Source organism: Madurella fahalii, assembly GCF_045866475.1.
Source record: "Madurella fahalii IFM 68171 DNA, scaffold_1, whole genome shotgun sequence".
In the NCBI taxonomy this organism is placed as follows: Eukaryota; Fungi; Ascomycota; class Sordariomycetes; order Sordariales; genus Madurella; species Madurella fahalii.
The window spans coordinates 3,946,945-3,967,479 of record NW_027263971.1 but is presented as its reverse complement, the minus strand read 5'-3'; the positions used below and the strand labels follow the sequence as shown (position 1 = coordinate 3,967,479).

General features: G+C 50.3%; 4 protein-coding genes across 4 annotated transcripts; 3 read left to right on the top strand and 1 right to left on the bottom strand.

The window, feature by feature from the left end:
• Positions 1 to 207: 207 nt before the first annotated feature.
• Positions 208 to 2,021, bottom strand: MFIFM68171_01235 (Cytochrome p450 monooxygenase; the record flags this gene model as incomplete). Its single annotated transcript, XM_071056657.1, has 2 exons — positions 208 to 915; positions 981 to 2,021. The coding sequence occupies 2 exons, from the start codon at positions 2,019 to 2,021 to the stop codon at positions 208 to 210; spliced, it is 1,749 nt and encodes a 582-aa protein (XP_070912758.1).
• Positions 2,022 to 2,912: 891 nt separating this feature from the next.
• Positions 2,913 to 4,500, top strand: MFIFM68171_01234 (FAD-linked oxidoreductase OXR2; the record flags this gene model as incomplete). Its single annotated transcript, XM_071056656.1, has 2 exons — positions 2,913 to 3,194; positions 3,250 to 4,500. The coding sequence occupies 2 exons, from the start codon at positions 2,913 to 2,915 to the stop codon at positions 4,498 to 4,500; spliced, it is 1,533 nt and encodes a 510-aa protein (XP_070912757.1).
• A 9,934-nt stretch (positions 4,501 to 14,434) lies between these two features.
• MFIFM68171_01233 (Rhodopsin domain-containing protein) lies at positions 14,435 to 15,856 on the top strand (the record flags this gene model as incomplete). Its single annotated transcript, XM_071056655.1, has 6 exons — positions 14,435 to 14,495; positions 14,566 to 14,603; positions 14,686 to 15,052; positions 15,121 to 15,238; positions 15,295 to 15,380; positions 15,453 to 15,856. 6 exons carry the CDS (start codon positions 14,435 to 14,437, stop codon positions 15,854 to 15,856), a joined length of 1,074 nt encoding a protein of 357 aa, XP_070912756.1.
• Positions 15,857 to 19,112: 3,256 nt separating this feature from the next.
• MFIFM68171_01232 (D-amino-acid oxidase) lies at positions 19,113 to 20,405 on the top strand (the record flags this gene model as incomplete). The annotated part of the gene is made up of 3 exons (XM_071056654.1): positions 19,113 to 19,138; positions 19,208 to 19,353; positions 19,426 to 20,405. The coding sequence occupies 3 exons, from the start codon at positions 19,113 to 19,115 to the stop codon at positions 20,403 to 20,405; spliced, it is 1,152 nt and encodes a 383-aa protein (XP_070912755.1).
• Positions 20,406 to 20,535: the final 130 nt, after the last annotated feature.

Below are 20,535 nucleotides of genomic sequence, written 5' to 3'. Positions count from 1 at the left end.
TAATTATGCCTGTAGGTAACGTCAAGTTCTACGGGACAACTTAGATACGATTAGTAGTACTCGAGGTGCCCAACACCGAGGTCACATGGCGAACCGTTCTGATGTGCAATTCACGTTTGATGTTCCCAAGAAATAATCTTGCAGTGCTAAAGAACTGTGTTGGTTACGACTGAAACAACCAGATATGTACCTTTACCAAGTATCTAATTATAACTTGTTGATCCTAAGGTAACACTGCTGCGGGACGCGTGCAATTCCCTCGAGCCCCGAATAACCCGACAGCTCTGGCGGAGACTTGAGAAGCCGGAAATTCCAGACCAGCATGGCTATAATGACCCTTATCTCCATCAGCGATAGCCTCCTCCCCCAGCAGCTGCGCGGGCCCAAGCCGAACACCAGCTGCGGCCCCGCCGCTCCGTCAAAGTCGACATCGTCCGCCAGCACACCATCGCCCTCCCTCTTGCGCACGAGCCAGCGTTCGGGTTCAAAGAGTGTCAGGTCTTTGGACTCGTCCCAAGTGGCGTTGAGCTTGGCCGCCCGCGAGCTCTCGCTCCGCTTCGAGTCGTCGACGGGGAATGACGGCGACAGGAAACCCGGGCCGTTCGACATGAAGAACACCTGGGTTCCCTTCTTGATAGGATATCCCAATATCGTGGTATCGCAGAGCGCCTCGCGGGTGACGGGGACTGCATTGATGCGTAGCATCTCTTCAATGACGGCATCCAGGTAAGGGAGCTTGGCGTGCCGGATCTCCTCAAACGTGAAGAGCCGGTTCTCTTGCTTCGCGGCCGATAATGTTTCGTACAACACCGACCGCAGCTTGTCTTGGATGTGCGGTAAGTCGGTCAGGTACTTGGTCAGCCACATCATCGCTCCGCTGGTCGTGTGGTGGCCTCCGACGATGTCGCCGAACAGCTGCGCGCGTTTGTGTCAGACACATCAGGATGTCCCGGGCCGTATCCCTTCCAAGGGTAACTCACCTCGTCTCGGAAGACTTGGCTATCGAAATCCGGCTCCCGGCCTTCCTTCTCTGCTCTGGCCGCTTCTCTCATCAACATGTGCTCAATGCCCGTCTCGACGTGCCCGGCGCGGAAGTTCTTGATGCCGATGGCGATCTGTTCCTTCATGGCGCGCTCCTTGTCCTCAAAGATCTTCTTGTACCATGATTGTTTTGACCACCACCAGGTCTGCAGCTTTGGCATGAGGGCATTAATGGTCTTTTCCACAATCTCGGGCGCCTCGTAAACGGATTTCAGGAAATCCGCAATGGGGCTTAATGGAAAGGTGACCGGCTGATCCAAGTCACCGAGTTCCACATCGGAGCTGCTCAGCTTGGTCATGAGGTTTAATTGCTGGCCCAGTGATGTCTGCACCCAATTCTTGCCAAACGCAAACTCTAGCATGACATCCAGAGAAGCATACTCAAAGTCTTTCTTAACGCTGAACGGCCGCCCCTTTGCCAGATTCATTTTCGCCTCAAACAGCCTCATCAACTCGAGCCCTTTATTGTAGACGGCCGGGCCGACGTGGTTATTCAGGAAGCTGGTGGTCATGAGATCCTGGATGAGCTGGCGGTTCGATTTGAACTTGTCCCCCGTCATGTAGATGCCATGGAACGCGCCCATGCACGCCATACCGTCCGAGAGGAATGACGATTTGTCAAACTCTCGGCGGCGCATCAGTATGTCCTTAGACTCTCGGAAGTCGGCCAGGAGAATCCAGGGCTTGGAGAACGGGCGGATGAAGATCTGGCAGATGGGCGAGTTCATCTTCCTCATCTGCTTCGCGCACCAAACACGAAACTCGCCCGTCACGCTGACTTCCTTGATCATGGCAGGCGCGTCACCGAACAGCGATTTGGTCGCCTCCGGGTTGTACGCGATGCCCGGAATCGGTTTCGGGAGAAGCCATTGGTACAGGCAGTACAGGGCGAGGGACACAGTAACCAAGGCGATGAGATAGGGACGGATAGGGGATCCGTCGGCAAAGATGGGAACGACTCGATCGAAGGACAACGACATAATGGAAGCGTTGATGATAGTGGTGCTGCTGGTGCTGGAGTTCCTATCCCATGAGCGAACCTGACAGCATCTGCATAGTTGATGCTCCTGTTTCACTCACCCTCTCTTTGCGAGAGAAGATCACATGTCCCTGAATGAGGATGAGGCGGGCGATCGCTAGAGGGTGGAATCAGTGCCAGAACGAAAACGTTCGCTCCATCTGCGTCGACCGGCGGACCACCGGACCACCGACGAAGACGGCCCCGCACATCCCTCATAGTCGGTGGCTACGGGGCGTCTGGCCAATCAAAACCGAATGTAACCATTCGTAGCCATTCGCTTTCCCGGTTGTCTGGTTCAACCCTATGTCGGCCCCACCAGGAGAGCAGCACAACCTAAACATGCGTCGGCCGAAAGTCGTTCGGCCGATCAAGGCTTAGAGCCGACGCTTGATTGCGTCAAACTCCAGTCTTGACTTGTCTTCGGTTCCCCCGGCTTTGCGGCATTGTATCCCTTTTACCCGCTTTGTCTGTCTGTCAGACGGAAAATTCAAAACATCCGATCCGCCTTATCACGCCACGGGATGAATCGGATGATGACCTTGTTCCTGAATCCATACTGGCGGGTCGCGACGCCGACTGGTTACCACATCCAATATTTGCGCCTCAGCCGCACGAGTGAGGCTAAGCATTACTGTCGATGAGCTGATTAGGCGAAGGAGCGCCTTGTTCCCACCCAACCTCCATCATGAATTGGGAATAGCGGGCCCCGATGAGAGCTAGGGGCGTCGCTCACGGTTGGCATATAACTTGCCTGTATCTGGGCCTGTATTCTAGGTAGTGAAATCAAAGCTTCGAGTATCCAACTAGTTTCCCTCCTTGCTACTCAGCCATACGGCCAAAAAAATCAAAAATGAAGGCCTTAGTTACACTCGCATACAGCCTCGCAACTCTACAGGCCTTTGTGGCCGGCGCTAGTATCCCTCGATACTTTGACGCATCTCCCATAACCCGACGCCAATTGGACGGTCCGCGGGTGCAGCGGGAGCTCGGTGCCCTCGTCTCCAATACCACTGTCATTTATGGACCGAGGGATAGTCGTTTCGCTGCGGCCACGGCGAGATGGAATAACTTTGCTCCACCCAAGATACAAGTTGTCATTGAGCCCGGCCAGGAATCCGATGTTGAGAGTATTGTAAGCATCACCAAATGTCGGTTTGCAAGCTCCAGGTAGCTGACAGTGATCCAAGGTCAAATACTGCAACGAAAACAGCATCGAATTCTTGGCCATTAACGGAGGCCATGGCAATTCGAGAACTCTCGGGGAATTCAACGGTGTCCAGATCAACATGGCGAGACTAAACAGCATAAATATCCAGCCCGGCGGCAAATCTGCTTGGTTCGGAGGGGGCACGAAGGGCGGGCAAGTAACAAAGTACCTTTGGGACCGGGGTTATGTCACCACTACGGGCTCTTGCGATTGCGTCGGCCTACTGGGCGCCGGTCTCGGGGGTGGCCATGGACGCCATGAAGGTCTCTATGGCATGGTCAGCGACAACTTCCGCCAGCTCAATGTCGTCCTGGCCAACGGCAGTAGCATTCGCGTGAACGCCACCAGCCACAGTGATCTCCTCTGGGCAATGAAGGGTGCCGGTCACAACTTTGGCATCGTCACGAGCTTTGAAATGAACATCTTCCCCCGCGGTCCGGACACTTGGCACTATCACAATTACGTGTGGCGTGGCGACAAGCTTGAGGCCGTCTTCAGCGCTCTCAACGCCCTGCACAACAATGGCACTACTCCGCCCAACATGGCCATCAACTTTGGGTTCTTCTTCATGAACACCACGATCACGGAAGAGGAGCCGATCCTCTGGTGGACCTTTGCCTACCGCGGACCGGCCAGAGAAGCCAACCGGTACCTCGCTCCGTTCAGCGCCATCGAATCCGTCTACGAAGAGAGCGACGATGTCCCCTACACCTTGATCTCCAAGGCCCAACAAAACAGCGTGGATGATTTCATCTGCCAGGAGGGGAATGCACGCGTCACGGCGACGGCAGGCTTGCAAGTGTACAACCTGACAGCCGAGCGGCAGATCTTCGAGGGATTCAAGCGACGCGTGGCGCGGTACCCGGAGCTTGCCGCAGGGTGCGGCATTCTCCACGAGGGTTACTCCACCAAGGCCGTGCTCGAGCAGAACCCGGCCGACTCGGCGTATCCCTTCCGCGACGACCACCACCTGATGCTTTTCAACGCGATCGTCCCTCCGGGCAACCAGAGACTGGAAAGGACCGCCTGGGAGTGGGCCCGGGAGGTCCGAGATCAATGGAACAACGGGCAGCCAGGACGGCCGGTCAACACGTACGTCAACTACGCCAACGGCTTCGAGCCCGTCGAGCAGATGTACGGCCAGGAGCCCTGGCGCTTGCAGAGGCTCCGCGAGTTGAAGGCCAGGTACGATCCAACGTACCGCTTCCGTTTCTACAACCCCATCGTCTAGGTGGATGGTAATGCTGGGATATCATGCTTGACATTCGCCAGGCGACGAACCGCTCAAGACGGAAACCGGCTCCTGCTGAGCGAGGCCATAACACATTTAGATTCGGTTGGCGACACTTTGCTCTCTTTACCTTTGTTTATTTTCTTTCTTCCTATGTTATTACTGATGTATCGTGCTGGTAAACGCACTTGTGGAGCTCTTCGGCTGACCGCCGAGCTCAGCAGCTCATTACGTGAGCTCGTCCAGACTACTTCCTTTGTATTTAAGCCAGTTCTTCAGTCTCCTACTACAGTAGATAGATCCTTAGAGACTTCAACTATTCTATATACTTCCTACAATCTCTGCTACGCTCCTATACGTATAATAGTTATAAGCCTGGTATTCTAAGCCACTTTGTATGCAGTTAGAAATTGCGTTATAGGACGCTTATGTAAGTCAAAGAGATCAATTCTTCTCTTTTTTATTTTCGTAATAACAGTATTACCTTTCCTAAGCTTCTAAGCTTATAAAAGTCTACTATAGACTCGAAGATTGTAATGGGAGTCTCCAAACAAAGACTGGGAAGACCAGCCGAATGATGTTGGATAATGTCACAATACTGGGTAGATAAGAACCCTGTAGAAAACTCTCTCATGCTAGGGACTTCTGATCTGTAAGGATCAGTCTCTCTGTAATAGTAGGAGGCTATTCGTGACGATATCGCCCGCTGGTCAAGATCTTTTTGATACTGGGATATCGTGATCTATTTCACTCAATGTGTTCTCAGAACAACCCCTTTATAAAGACCTTAATGATTACTGTACTAGTATATATCAAACTGTACCTTGGAGACAGCTAGGCACTCTAGTATATTGTGAGAACAGACTGAGTGGGGTCGGTGTTGGCGCAGAACGGAAGCCCTGAAGCCACAGCGCCAGCGGGGTTCCCCAAAGCAACAACAACGCTAAGCCAGAAGAGCGTAGATATCGCGTCAGAGGAGCGTCGAAGGAGCGCACAAGCAAGGACGAATATGGAGCAGCGAGCGGGGTAAGTGAGCCCAGACGCTGTCATCACAGGGCATAAAGAGGAGGGTGGAAAGCAGGGTTTGGGAGAGAGACAGAGTTCAATGAGACCACCATCCTACCCCTAACGGGCACTCTGCTTCTACGTTGTGCGTGCACTGCTCGTACCCAGTCACTTTGGTCCTACTACCCTTAGATCCTTGATCCTCACATATATACTCTTTAAACAGGCTGCCTAATATCTTTATATCTAGTAACTAGTTGACGTAAACTTTACTGACATCTAAGAGAATTCTAATGAACCTCTTAAGTCCTCTATCTTATTGTTATCTGGGAAACTCCTTCGAGAACTACAATTTTAGTAATATACTTCCTAGATATTGAGTAAAAGATAATCTCTAAAAAGAATAGAGTAAAATCTCTACGTTATCTCTGATACACTTATACACTATAAAATCGAGAAGTTCTATACATAGAAGCTCAATAACTTTATTAGAAGATATAAAGTTTATATAAAATTGTATTGTATTCGAAGATCTTATTAACTAGATTATATAGATAGTAAATCTCTAGCTCTTTGATAACGTATATTATAAGCGAACGGTCCACATAAGCGAACGGTCCACTTTCCAACGCGACGCGCCACCCTTGCACTCAACACAGATTTTCTCAACAACCCAACATGCCTCTTACTTCAAAGGAAGCCAGGCTAATCCTGGCCCTTGACGCTCTTCAAAATGACAAAAACCTAAGCCTACGAGGTGCAGCAAAGGTCTACAACGTCAGCTATACTACTCTTCGTAACCGTCGTAAGGGCCGGCCTACGCGACACGATATTCCAGCCAACTCGCGGAAGCTTACGGATCTCGAAGAGCTGACGATAGTTCAGTATATAGTTGAACTATCTGAGCGTGCATTCCCACCTAGACTGAGTGGTGTGGAAGATATGGCCAACCAACTACTACGTGTACGCGACGCGCCCCCTGTCGGCAAGCTCTGGGCCCACAACTTCGTCAAACGCCAGCCAGAGCTCCGGACACGTTGGACACGTCGGTACGACTACCAGAGGGCCAAGTACGAGGATCCAAAGGTTATTGGCGAGTGGTTTGCACTCGTACAGAACACTAAGGCCAAGTACGGTATTGTGGATGACGATATCTACAACTTCGATGAGACTGGGTTTATAATGGGGATTATCTCTGTGGGTATGGTCGTTACAACCTCCGACGGCTATGGTAAGGCAAAGCTAGCCCAGCCTGGCAACCGCGAGTGGGTAACAGTGATCCAGGGTATCAATGCCCTTGGCTGGGTTATCCCTCCCTTCATTATCTTGGCCGGGCATTACTACCTTGCCAACTGGTACCGAGAGTGCAACCTTCCAGCCAACTGGCGTATTGCGACTACCGACAATGGCTGGACTACCAATGTAGTAGGCCTAGATTGGATCAAGTACTTCGACTACCACTCAAAATCCCGGAAAAAGGGCATATACCGGTTGTTGATCCTCGACGGCCACGAAAGCCACCACTCGACCGAGTTCGAGCTCTACTGCAAGCAGAACAATATCATTACGCTCTGTATGCCTCCGCACTCTTCCCACAAGTGCCAGCCACTTGATGTTGGCTGCTTTAGGCCACTGAAGCAGGCATACGGTCGCCAAATCGAGGACTTAATGCGTATGTATATCAACCACGTCAGCAAGCTCGAGTTCCTCTGTGCCTTCCGCGAGGCCTTCTTTGCTTCTATGACAGAGAGCAATATACAAGGTGGCTTTGCAGGGCTGGCCTTGTACCGTACAATCCAGAGAGGGTACTTTCTACCCTGGATATACAGCTTCGTACACCAACACCCCCAGCCTCACAGTCGAATACCGTACAACCTTGGGTCTTCCAGACGCCACACAATCCCCGAGAAGCCGAATCGCAGTCAATACTTATCAAGACTCGCATTACCAACCATCAAAACAGCTCTCCGACTTCGATGTTAGCTGCTGTAGATCAACTTACCAAGGGTATAATGGCTGTAATGCACCAAGTTGCTCTTCTACAGTTAGAGGTCTCTTCGCTCCGCAAAGCCAACGAGGCACTAAGCAAGCGCCGGAGAGCTAAAAGAACACGTATACAGCTTGGGGGGTCACTTACTGTACAAGATGCACAGGATCTACTGGCCCAGAAGGCCGTAGGTAGGGAGGTAGTGGGAGATACACAGCCAGAAGGTAGTAGTACAGGGGGGGGTCGTACGAAGGTTCGGTGTTGTGGTGTGTGTGGCAAGCCTGTCAATAAAGCGCGTACTTGCCGGGAGGCTGCAGAATCCTCGGATTCAGCTGTTTCTAATGTAATTATCGTTGGTTCCTAGTGTTGTTGTGTTGCAATTGCAGATAGTATTTGTAGGGTTGTAGAAAGTGGACCGTTCGCTTATATGGACCGTTCGCTTATAATATACGTTATATTATTATTCTTCCTATACCGCTTTACCCAAGATAGGGTATACCAGACTTTGTACTTGTCAGATCGAAAGTGGGATTGCGGTGAGAAAGGAGAGTGGAAGGATGATTCGCATTGTAGGAGCAACGTCTACGCAGCTATCGCTTCTAAGGAGGTGGTAGATGACAGTTGCCATGGGGCTTCCGTCGTGGTCCCGTAACTGGTGACCTCAAGGGCGTCAGCCTTGACGCTGAGGTAGGCACTTCATGAACACTGGCATGATCTATGACAAAGTAAGATATGATGATAGTTGATTGAGTGAAGATCTTCTGGGAACAAATCTGAGGGGTCTTTATAGACGTAAGCGATGACCCCTGGGCTGTCATCCCTGACGAGATGTGGGCCCAGACACTGCTGAGCAGTACTGGCCTCCGCCATGTAACAACAGTATTGAACTCTGAACCTTTCAAAACTTCCGGCGAAGCCGGCAATTTATAGGCCTTGCGGCACCTCCAAACCCAATGTCTGTAGCTGTAACCCTGACCCTAGCAGTACTCCTCCTGCACCTGACAGTTGGTACTACTTGCTACGAGTATTCGCTACTCGCTGCGGAGACTATAGCGAGGTTAGGCTGAATGTGAGGATCAAGGATCCAAGGGTAGAAGACCAGAGTGTCTGGGTACAAGCAGTGCACGCGCAACGTAGGAGCAGAGTGCTCGTTAGGGGTCGAGTGGTGGTCTCATTGAACTCTGCCTCTCTCCTAAGCTCTGTCTCCCGCCTTCCTTCTTATGCCCGTGACAGTATCGCTAGGGCTTACTTCCCCGCTCTGCTGCTTTGTCGTCCTCCTTGCTGGTGCGCTCCTTCGACGCTCATCTGACGCGCTAATTATGCCATTCCAGCTTAGTGCCGTTGTTGCTTCTGAGGCTCGCTTACGCTGCGGCTCCGAGGCTTCCGGACCGCGCCTCACGCTGGCCCCGCTCAGCCGGTCCTCACACTGAACTACCCTGTGGCGGATACTTTATAAACTCTAGTATGAGTATTAAAAGTGTAGTTAAGTCTATCTATTTTCTAACTAAGTGTAGAATGACTGCGAAGTGGTTATTCTGTGTAACAGGTAGTTAACTCACGTGCTACCATGCTAAGTACGTCTGACTTGTAATAGCTATACAAGACTCTTCCTGATTAGTCTGCTCCGAAGCTCTCTATAGCTCTTATGGAGCATAACAAAGCTTTTCCTTATTCGCTCTAAACCTGGCCCGGCCTAGTTCCCTTAAGGTAGGTCCCGATATGGGGTTTTATAACGAGAGCCTCTTGACGGAATTAGGACGACTGGGCGAATGCCCCGCAATAATGTCACGTTACCTGGTAGATAAGAACTCCGCGTGGCAGCTGCACACGCGGGGAACTTCTGATCCAGAAGGATCAGTCTCTGTCGATAGAAGGAGGCTGTTCGTGAAGACTTCTACCCATAATCGTTAACTTATCGGTACTGGGATATCGTGTCCCAACTCCCTCAACGTACCTGTGAACAACTCCTTACAGGTTTTTTCATGTCATTTGTAATATTTTCCTATATTGTCAAATCAAAAGAGGGATTGTGGGTAAGAAAAGGAGAGTGAAAGGATGATTCGCATTGTAGGAGTAGTGTCTGCGTAGCTATCGCTTCTAAGGAGGTGGTAGATGACAGTATTGAACTCTGAACCTTCCAAAACTTCTGGCGAAGCCGGCAATTTATAGGCCTTTGCGGCTCCCCTACACCCGACGCCGGTAGCCGTATCCCTGACCCTGGCAATTCTCCTCCTGCACCTGACATATATTTAGTGGTACTGCCAGGGTCAGAGTTACAGTGTAAGAGGGCGCGCAGTAAACCACTCTGCCAATGAACCAAAAGATCCGCCAGTTCAATCACTCTGTGATTGAACGCTGCGCACCACTTGCTTATATCACGCACCTATGACATACAGCTACAGGTATTGGGTTTGGGAGTGCCGTAAGGCCTATAAATTGCCAGCTTCGCCGGAAGTTTTGGAAGGTTCAGAGTTCAATACTGTCATCCACCACCTCCTTAGAAGCGATAGCTGCGTAGACATTGCTCCTACAATGCGAATTATCCTTTCACTCTCCTTTCTCACGGCAATCCCACTTTCGATCTGACACCAACAGCCAGATCGAACAGACAGACTTTTCAAGGGTACTCTATATTTACAATGTAGAGCGAGTAAGGATCTTCTACCAAAAGCAGTAACACCATTTGTACTAGCCTATACAGCGATACAGGCAGTGTTACGAGTTGAAAGGTTTGAACCTCGGCCCATTGGTGTACTCATCACGTGACCTCGGCCTGTCATGGGCCAACATTGTCATATAAATAGTGTAGTTCTTCGACCCTCACTTACTTTGAGGGACAAGCAGAATTAGACCTTTTTCCTCATCTTTTGCTTCGCAACAAATACTGTTTGAACTGTATAAGGTTAGATAAGGGTTAAAGCGCTGTAAAGAGGTTGTTCTAAGAACACGTTGAGGGAGATGGATCACGATGTCTTAGTACTAAAAAGATCTAGACCAGCAAGTGATACCTTGGTGAACAGCCTCCTATCAATTACAGAGAGACTGATCTTTACGGATCAGAAGTTCTCCGCCTGAGAGGGTTTCCCACGGGGTTCTTATCTACCCTAGTACTGTGACATCATCTGCCATCATTCGGCTGGTTCTCCCGGTCTTGCCTAGGGACTCTCGTTACAATAAGATTACTCTCTTTTTTTCGCTTTCAAATACTATAATATCTTTATAAATCTAATTTCTCAGCTAATTCTAAGATAGTTAGAATATACAACGAATTTTAATCTTGCACAAAAATACTACTTCTTATACTATTAACTACATCTCGCTTATGATGTTCCTAAGAGTATATTCTCAATATAAAGGATATTATACCTATGATGTATGCCTCTAGCCTATAATAAAGGACTTGTTGGTATATCACTAGGACCGAAACTAGATCTGTCGTTTGAGCTGGAGATACGATTCTAACTACTAGGTTGCGGAGGAAAGACTACCTTAATGGTGTCTGTTATACTTAAAGTGCAATTGCTAGATTATAATTGCGGCGTCGCTTTTGCACGAATAGATGGTACCTCGCCCTGGGGGGTGTGTCATACTTAAGGTGCAATTGCTGGACGGCAATTGCGGCATCGCTTTTGCGCGACAGTGTCTTAGGCCAGTAAACCTTAAAGGACGGGTTGTCCGAGTTAAGGGTAGTTAGTATGTGGTAATCAAGTGATACGTGCCGCAGGGAACAAGTTCTTCTGCGGCGCGACGCTCCGTGTTGATACAAGCATGGTGAAATGCCCGAGGTGTGGCTTACTAAAGTATGAACATGTTGCTCCCTCCCCGACATCCATTGGCTGAAGGCACTTTTCAGCTCGGGAAGCCCTGCATTCCCGCAAACTATTTCCGTCTCGCACAACTAATAGCGGCCAATCGCGGTCTCTTAATCTCCAGGGGTTGACTCTCCAGCCAGTCAGCTGAAATACCGCCCCAACCAAAGTTGCGCCCGCCAGGGGACATAACTGGGTTGGTGTCGCTGTGGCTTGACCCTCAAAATCACGGTTGTGTAGCTATAGAAAAGTAGAGACCCCGATTCCCGCGGGTTGCGAAACCTTTCGCAGATGATATTCTATTCATGATCCGTGCCGTCATAACTTGTCCATAGAAAGTCATGGCCATTGCGTTTTCCGCCTCGGTTGGGGCGGTTGCTTTTCTCTTATTCCTAACAGGAGCGTTTGCCCGCCCAGAACTCCGCGTCATCTTCCGATCAGCAGAAGGCTACCAGCAACTGAACTCGAATCAAAGGACCTGTGGTATCGATTCAATATATTCCGTGTGTTATGGGTCGAGGTGTAGCGACAAGGACTGCTTCTGCGCCGACCCGCAATTCATATCCGACGAGACCGACAAGTGTATGATATCCCAGGACAGCTTCTACGACGGTATGTACAGTGTGGATACGTACAATGGCATTATGGCTTTCTTTGGGAATGAATGCGGAACATTTGAGGCCCAATTCAAGGTAATACAATCTACTTAGCTGTATACTATCATGTTGATCGAAGCTGTAGCTAATCGCCTCTATCTCTTCTAGCAAGTCGCGAGCCAGAGCATTACGTACTCGACGTCCTTTACTGCAATATTGCCGACAGAAACCCCTAGAAGCACGCTACAGTCAACTTCGGTGCACAATCAACCAAGTATCAAACCCCTTTCTTTTTCAGTTGCTAGCGGCGCAGAGGGGGACCGACGGGGGCTAACCGTGAGTTTACTTACCAGATTCAGCTGATACCGACCTAGGAGGATCATCTCCGTCCGGTGACGAGAACAACGGGGAGAACACCGGTGGTAGATTACGTGCCGAGGCAATAATCGGAATAGTTGCTGGGATTGCGACAATCATTGGGACAATAATCACTGTGTATATGTGTCGTTTCCGGTAAAGCCTTTAAGCGGTTGTTTTAATATAACATAACGTGTTTTATATGCGAGTGGCCCATATAAGCGAGTGGCCCATATAAGCGAGTGGCCCACTTCAACAGATTTTGGTTGGGCTGTACGTAAAAAGCTACCAAGAAATTGTTAGTGAGTCTTAACAAATTCTTAACTTCCTTTTGCGTGCAGCCCAACCAAAATCTGTTAAAGTGGGCCACTCGCCTATATGGGCCACTCGCATATAAAACACGTTACTACCTACACGAATACTTAGACTTCCGCCGAGGAGAAAGATCCTAGATATAGCCTTCAACAAGCCTGCAAGATACGGATATTGTTCTACATTATAGTTATACCGCTGCTCACTAGATGTAGCACTCGAGCGATTCGGTGTACTGTAGGGATTTGGGTACCGCTGCTGCTGATATATAGGTTTGTTGCTATTATACATTAATTAGACAGCGCAAATCTTCGCGGGTGCCCAGCGGGGTTCCAAGACATGTCAGTGCGAACATCGAGAAGCCTGGGATGATCTGAACTTCGGAAAATCACAAGGCAGGCCGCTAGCGCTAAGGCATCTGGGTGCCCCAAAGATCAATGTGTCTTAGGACTCTCGAACAGGGCGCCGCACTCCTTGCTCTTCGCATATGTTTTCCTCTTTGGCTTTGCTTACCTACCCGATAACTCAGCCGAGGAATGGCCCAATGGGTTCCCTGTGGAGTGCCTAGCGCAAGGATCCTCGGAAACTGTGAGCTCATGCGTTCCGCCCTGTTGGTCCCTTGGAACCTGTAATTCTCGGACGATGGGAAACTCTTCTATCCTACTCTTGTTGGTTCTGTATTCCACGAAGGAGAGTCAATTCTGGTGCTCGTGATCCTTGCAAAATCCGCGAGGGGTAAGTGTTGGCGGCTTTGCGACTTGCTTGGCAAATATCGAAAGGTTGTGCGGATTGCATCCAAGTTGATATTCGGCGCTGATTTATCCTCCGTTGTTACTAATGGTGAACCGTAGGCAAGGTAGCGAGATCGAGGCGACGGATTAACGGCATGGCGGGTTATGGAGACGTCTTGGCTCCCTTCATTCAACTGATTGAGCATTTTCCCTTTTACCTTCACGGCGTTCCTTTTTACGAGGAGAACAAAGGGTGCTGGGTTGCAGCAAGCTTCATGCGCCGAGCAACCACGACCGGCCCCCAACCAAGCGGACGCCCCGTAGAAAAACTAGACATCACGAAGTGGCTTTCGATAACACGCATGACGATAGGCCCGGAAATTAAAGAGATGGGCTACTGACATGGCCCGGGGAAACACCGCGTGCCCAGAGCGGGACGCGATCTAATTAGAACGACAGTGGCGTCGATATCGTTTTGCGATTTGTGGGACCTCTTACCTAGAGTGTAATGATATAGTGAAAGTCGAGATCGACAAGGTCGAGACCGCCTTTTGGGAACTGCGAGGTCCAAAGCAAGGCCCTACCTTGCGTGGTCGTAAAATACAAAGCAGAGACATCACCAATTACTAGTACCAGAATCGCCCGTGCTTAGCCCTAGACCGCCATCACCTGGTGCATTAGCGATAGTCTTCAGGTTTTCCACATATACTTGCAATTGCCGTAGTTCGCGGGGTAGCTAGCCGGGAAGAGGCCTGTTCCCTTTCCGAGAAACCTAAATGCTTGAGATCCGGTTCTCTGCTTTACAATGAATGAAGCACCACATCTTTGTTAAGGTGAGGGTCTAGTAACGAGCATATTCCCTGTCAGTCATCCACAGTGGCCCACCGTCCACTAATTGAGGACGATCCCATTGAATAGAATTTTCCATCCTATTCTTCATCAGGATGGCCCTCTTTTCTTTTCTTTTCTTTTCTTTCTTTCTTTCTTTCTTTCTTTCTTTCTTTCTTTCTTTCTTTCTTTCTTTCTTTTTTTCCCCAGTCTCGGACTTTTCATTTCTTTCCCTGACCTCTCATGTAGCTCATCGGCCCGAGACAGCCCAATAGCCCAGGCTCGAATTTTCGGCCCTAATAGCCGACGATGACATCTTCAACCGGAAGATCAGAGCCCGAGAATCTGGGACTCAAAGTCAACATCGTCTGTTGACTCCGAGTTGCACTGTCGGCTGTATTCCTCTCCCCGCGACTATTCTGCAAGTTTAAAACATTGAGGTCTATGGTGGGACGATCATATCCTGATCGTATCATGGGTATGCACTCTACTCTTCGGAGCTCTTTTATCAACCAACGTGCTTTGTTGAGCAAAACAGCAGTTAACAGACTTAACACAAGGTTTTGTTCCTCGCGTCAATATGTGCTAGCAGCGCCGTGATCCCCTTGGGCTTCGGCAAGCACATTTTCGATATCAGTCCTACTAATCTCGTTGCGATCGGCTTGATTAGCAATGTTACTAGCACCTTCTCCATGCTCGCGGCCGTCTTGAGCAAGACATCGTTTGCTGTTACTCTCCTACGCATTACTGAAGGATATACTAAGATGTGTGTTTGGATAATCATCGTCGTGATGAACATTGCTATGGGGTTGTCTGCTCTCCTCACCTGGGTTAAGTGCAATCCGGTCTGCAAGACTTGGGATCTGTCGACACCGGGAACGTGCTGGGACGCAGATGTCATGATGGTATTTTTCATCTTTTCAGCTGGTGTGTGGCCCTGAACGGATCCTTCGGCAACGAGAGATGATGAAGTTGCTGACGAATTTCTCTGCTAGGTATCTCCGGGGGAATGGACGCCGCGCTCGCTCTTTTACCGTGGAAAATTCTTTGGAGCTTGCGGATAAGGACACAGGAGAAACTTGGTGTTGCGATTGCAATGAGAATAGGCATCTTGTGAGATACTCCGCTGTCCTTCCGCTGACAGCACCTTGACGTCTTCCATAGTTAAGGCATTCGGCTAATGGTATGCAGGCTGCAGCAACCGCCGTTGTCAAGTGCACCAAACTTCCATCACTCTCTGGAGACGACCTTACCTGTAAGTTTCACTAGCGCGCCCCCGGATTCTGTGCTTGATCGTGTTGTACATAGCGTATTAACATGTCCAAAGATGTCGCCTCGGATGTAGCAATCTGGAGTGTGGCTGAGATCGCCCCTACCATACTGGCCGCCTGTATACCCATCCTCCGCGTTCTCCTGCACTATGTCAGATCCGCCGCTAAACAATGCACCGTCACCCACGAGCCCAAAGTCGGGTCACATATCAAAGGAACAAGAGCCGCGACGATGATTGTAACGGGTTCTAGGAACCAGTTGAAATTGCATTACGACAGAAAGGATGAGGACACTGGCAGCGACAGGAGTATTCTGGGGCGGTCGATTGGAGTTACCAACCAGATCGTTCAGACGAGTGAGTGCATCTTGGAGTCTGATAACCAGGGTAGAAGGAAGAATAACTACGAGTCCGACAGTATGAATGGCTATGAGATGGCGAACAGAAGAAAGGCTATTTGATATCTAACCTTGTGGTCGAGTGCAGGACAATGTATTGTATTGAGCCAGGGTGGAAGACAGGTGGGCGGGAAGATTGCAGGGTGGAGCTTAAAAACAACAAAACCCCGTTTAAGCCGAAAGATGCCAAAGACCTCGCCGCTACAGGCATTGTACGCATTATAGGAATTATAATGAAAACATCAACAGAGGTACCGCATGCCAGGTCCGGTGGCGCTTCCGCAGTCCTTGCGCACCTATGCCCTGGGCTTGGACCATGGGCAGCTTCCAATGGCTCCAAGGACTCAGAGGAGTGGCATAGCACGTCCTAGGACTCGCGGCTCTTGATAGTCTTGGGACGCAGTCGCTCTATACCAGATATTTTACCATGAAACCCTCCTATCTCCTTCAGCTACCACGATGCCTAGCCCGTCAATCCTCTGATCTTGGCAAAACGATGGTGGTCAGGACCCCAGTCTTTTGAGGATCTGGAGATCTGTCCATTGGGCTATGCACTTTCTTTACTTCCCCTTCAGTGATAAACATCACACGGGGGACCCGGGGCATTCCCGGAACGGAAACACCTGCCGTCGGCGTGAACAAGGCCAGCTTGCCGAGTCAACCACCCGATTCAGAGGTGCCCAAGCTTGATCCAGCAAGGCGTGCGTGTCCGATGACGGCAAGGTATCAGCCGCAGGGGGGAAGATGATAGATGTCAACATCGGCTTATCCAATCCCCCCAACCCGTCAACTCCCGACGAGAAGCACGATCCGCTCGCCCGGCAAGCAACTGCCGCCTCCAACTCGGGCAGTAAGCTCGATCAGGTGCCAACCCGGGAAGATGAGAGCCAGTACCGTCCGGCATGCCGCTCGTCTTGATTGTTATGGTGTTGTGTTACAGTGTTATCACCATCGTCTCGGGTAGAAGGATTTCATCACTGAGGTCCTTCATTCCAGGCTGACAGTACCCCCAGAGATGCCACCATCACAACCGCCATCTCCAAAATCACCGAACAATTCTCAAGCCTTCCCGACGTCGGTTGGCAGGGATCTGGTAGCCCCTCCAACCATGTCAACACCGTCCTGAAACCACCTGCCCTATCGCTTGCAGCACATGCTCACGACCGCAGCCCCATAGAACAATATAGAAATGCGTAATCACTTCCCAATTTTTTTTTTAATTTTTTTTTTTTTTGTCCATTCCTCTGGGTCGTTTTAATTATCCTCTAGGACCTTAGCAGTTCGTGGTGGCAATGCATTTTTGGTTTCGGTTTGACCATCCGCACAATAGTTGACGTACCCAGTCATCCTGAGTCAGCTCTCCTCCCGGTCTCGAACACTACATCCTACCCCTGGCTCGATTTCTCACTTCGAATTGAATTTGCACAGAACACACGGAACCGTTGTCGGCAGGGGGGCGGGGGAAGGATGAAGAAAGCAGAGACAACGTGGCATAACCGGTCCAGCTTGGAAAATAACGGCAAAGCGCACTTGGGGCGAATGTGGCCGTTTCATCGACAGAGGACTCGAGAAAGAATTTAACCGAAGCCTACTAGTTTATTGTTTCTTTCCTTGCTATCATTTCCTTCTTTTTCTCACGAGCATCTATATCAGATTGGCGTAAATACAGAAACGAAAACAGAAACTAAGTCATTTAGTTGAAATATAACTGCCAAACACTACGGCCCGATCAAGAGGCCATTCGAATCAACATTCTGTTTACCCAATGAACCAACTTCACTGGGAAGCGAGGAGGAGCAGCCCGATAAAGGCTTAGCCGAGCAGTTCGACGAGCGAAGACGGCAAGTTCTAGCGTTAGCTTTCGACAGTTACCTAAATAGCATCATTTTAGTCTTAGTTTTCGGCAGACAAATCACGTTACCATACTTATCCCCGATAACTATCGTAATCTCCATCGAAATAATCTAACTAAACTATAGTAACCCTAACTCAAAGAGAAACTAATTATACGTTATATTTATTAATATTATTTATTTCTTCCTACACCGCTTTACCCAAGACAGGGTGTGCCGGACCCTCTACTGCTAAGTACATAGGAAAACCGTACCACAACGGCCGGGTGAAAAACCTATATCGACAAGTAATAGGAAACAACAGTAATAGACGCCAGTTAGTTGCAATATTTATTAATATTAGCTAATATATCTTAACCTATTCCACATACAAATATGCCACACAGACCAATATACCAATACACCACACCTTTGCAACAAAATTATCCAATAATTCTACCAAAACAGCTTAAAACAATTGAAACTACTCAGAATCGTCTTCTTCAGATGTCTCCGCAACTACCTAATAAGACTACTATTCTACCCCTACAAGTACTTTATTCCTACGTCACTTATATACTGCTTGTACCCAGGTACTCTAGTCCTACTACCCTTAGATCCTTGATCCTCACAGCCAAAGCCGTCTTAGCGACACTCTAGGCTTGCTACAGAAGTGCCTCAATCTACAGCAGCGAGTATTCGACCATCATCTCGATACTCTTTTTTATCTTCCGCTGTAACTAGGTTGCTAAAACGAAAAAGCAACGGGGACAACTAGGGTATTGGAATCACAGCGATAGTGAGTTAGGAGAGTTTGTCCCCAGGGACCAGAGGCCCTCTCAGAGGATCAGAGGGCGACACTTACTGGGATGACGTTCCGGCGACTGGAACCCGTTGGGGACCCATTTTATTTTGCACCGTAAGGAAAGGCGCCTGGGCCATTGCTCCTTAGACAGGACATGGTAGATGATCTTACTCGAACTTGATTATCCTGGTTCGACATCAAGGGCGTGTCGGAGTTAACAGGTATGTTTGTAAACGGCCGCTCCGTGCGGGCGACCTAGTATAGACTCATGCCTTCGTAAGATAGGTATCCAGAAGAGAGTTTGCGGCGTGGAACATTAAAAAGTGCACATGACCGGAAGTGGGTCGGTTACTCGGTTCCGGCATACGTCGGTGATAAGATCCGGCCCGGCGGGCGGGGAATGATGGACCTGGGGAGGTCGGGTCCGGGTCCAAAATTCCAAACACAACGATAGGTACAGGACCTAGGTAGGCCAACGAGATAACGCCTACAAACATCAAGATACACAACAGCCTTAGCTTTCTTCTTCGGCGTCTATGAAATCTCATTTCAAGTGTTACTAGATATACCGCATTCTTTTCATTCAACAGTTCCAGTGTGTTGCGACTTTCGACGCGCTGAGCGAGCATACAATCGGACAATCGGCAATAAGAAGTTCGGCGACTGCTTATTTACAAGAGCAATGTCTGCACATGTCGTGGTCATCGGGTGATTATGATCCGCCTCTTCATAGCCAGCATACATAGCTAGGGAGCCATGCCAACTAATAAATGCCAGTGCCGGGGTCATCGGACTCAGCTGTGCCATCCTCCTCCAAGAGGCTGGTTACACCGTGACCATTGTAGCCCGCGACTTCCCCGGCCCTTTTGAGACCATGGATCCTGTTGCCCAGATCAACTACACCTCTCCCTGGGGCGGTGCCCGTATGTCCCCCGTGGCTGCCAACCCCATAGCCAGACCCAACCACCAACTAATCTAATCCCCTTTTTCTAAAGACAACCGCTGGGTTCCGCCACATACATCCTCCCCACCCTGCATCCACCGTGAACATGCTCTTTCTCTCAAGACCTTCGCCCATATGCAGCACCTCTACTCAACCCACCCCCAAACAGCGGGAATCACGTTCCTCAAAGGAATCGAGTACCTCGAGTCGCCGGGGCCCGAATACCTCGCCCTCGACCCGTCCCGCCTCCGCCTGCCCGGCACTCTCCGCCTCGTCCCCGCCTCCCAGTTCCCCGACCCCAAAGTCGCCTGGGCCTGCGAGTACGACACATGGTGCGTCAACCCCATGGTCTACTGCTCGTTCCTCCTCCGCCGGTTCGCGCACCGCGGCGGGCAGACCATGGCCCTCAAGCGGGGGCTCCGCTCCCCCGTCGAGGCCTTCTCCCTACCACTCCCACCACCACCATCAGAACCGATCCCTTCCAGCTCGAACACAAAGCCCAAGGCGCCTGCAGCGCCGGTATCGGCAGTGGTCAACGCCTCCGGCACGGGCCTCGTCCCGGACCCGGCCATGACCATCACCCGCGGCCAGACCTGCCTCGTGGCCGAGTCGTGCGACGCGACAGTCACGCGGCAGAATGCCGACGGCAGCTGGACGTTTTGCGTGCCCAGAGGTTTCGAGGGCGGGACAATCATCGGCGGGACTAAGGAGTTGGATAACTGGGAGGTTGAGCCGTCCGAGGAAGTGAGAGGGGAGTTGTTGAAGAGGTTCGTCGAGACGTATCCTAGGATTCTGGAGGGGAGTAAGACGGGGCGGTTGACGGTCTTGAGGGATATCGTTGGGAGAAGGCCGACCAGGATTGGGGGTCCGCGGATCGAAGGGGAGATTCTGGGCGGCAAGCGCGGCGGGTTCGTGATGCATGCGTATGGGTTGGGCGGAAGGGGGTATGAGCTGTCTTGGGGAGTTGCGGAGGAGGTAGTGGAGGGGGTGGGGAGGTATCTAAAGGGGGAAGCAGCGGCGGCGAAGTTGTAGAGGCGCTGCCACAGGATAAACTTGCCAGTCTCGTGTTCTTCCTCTCTTTATTCCGTTTCGGTAGATATATATGTACAGAGTTGCGTGTGCCATGACCCCTTTCGTCTAGGGACAAGGCCTGGATGGGCGG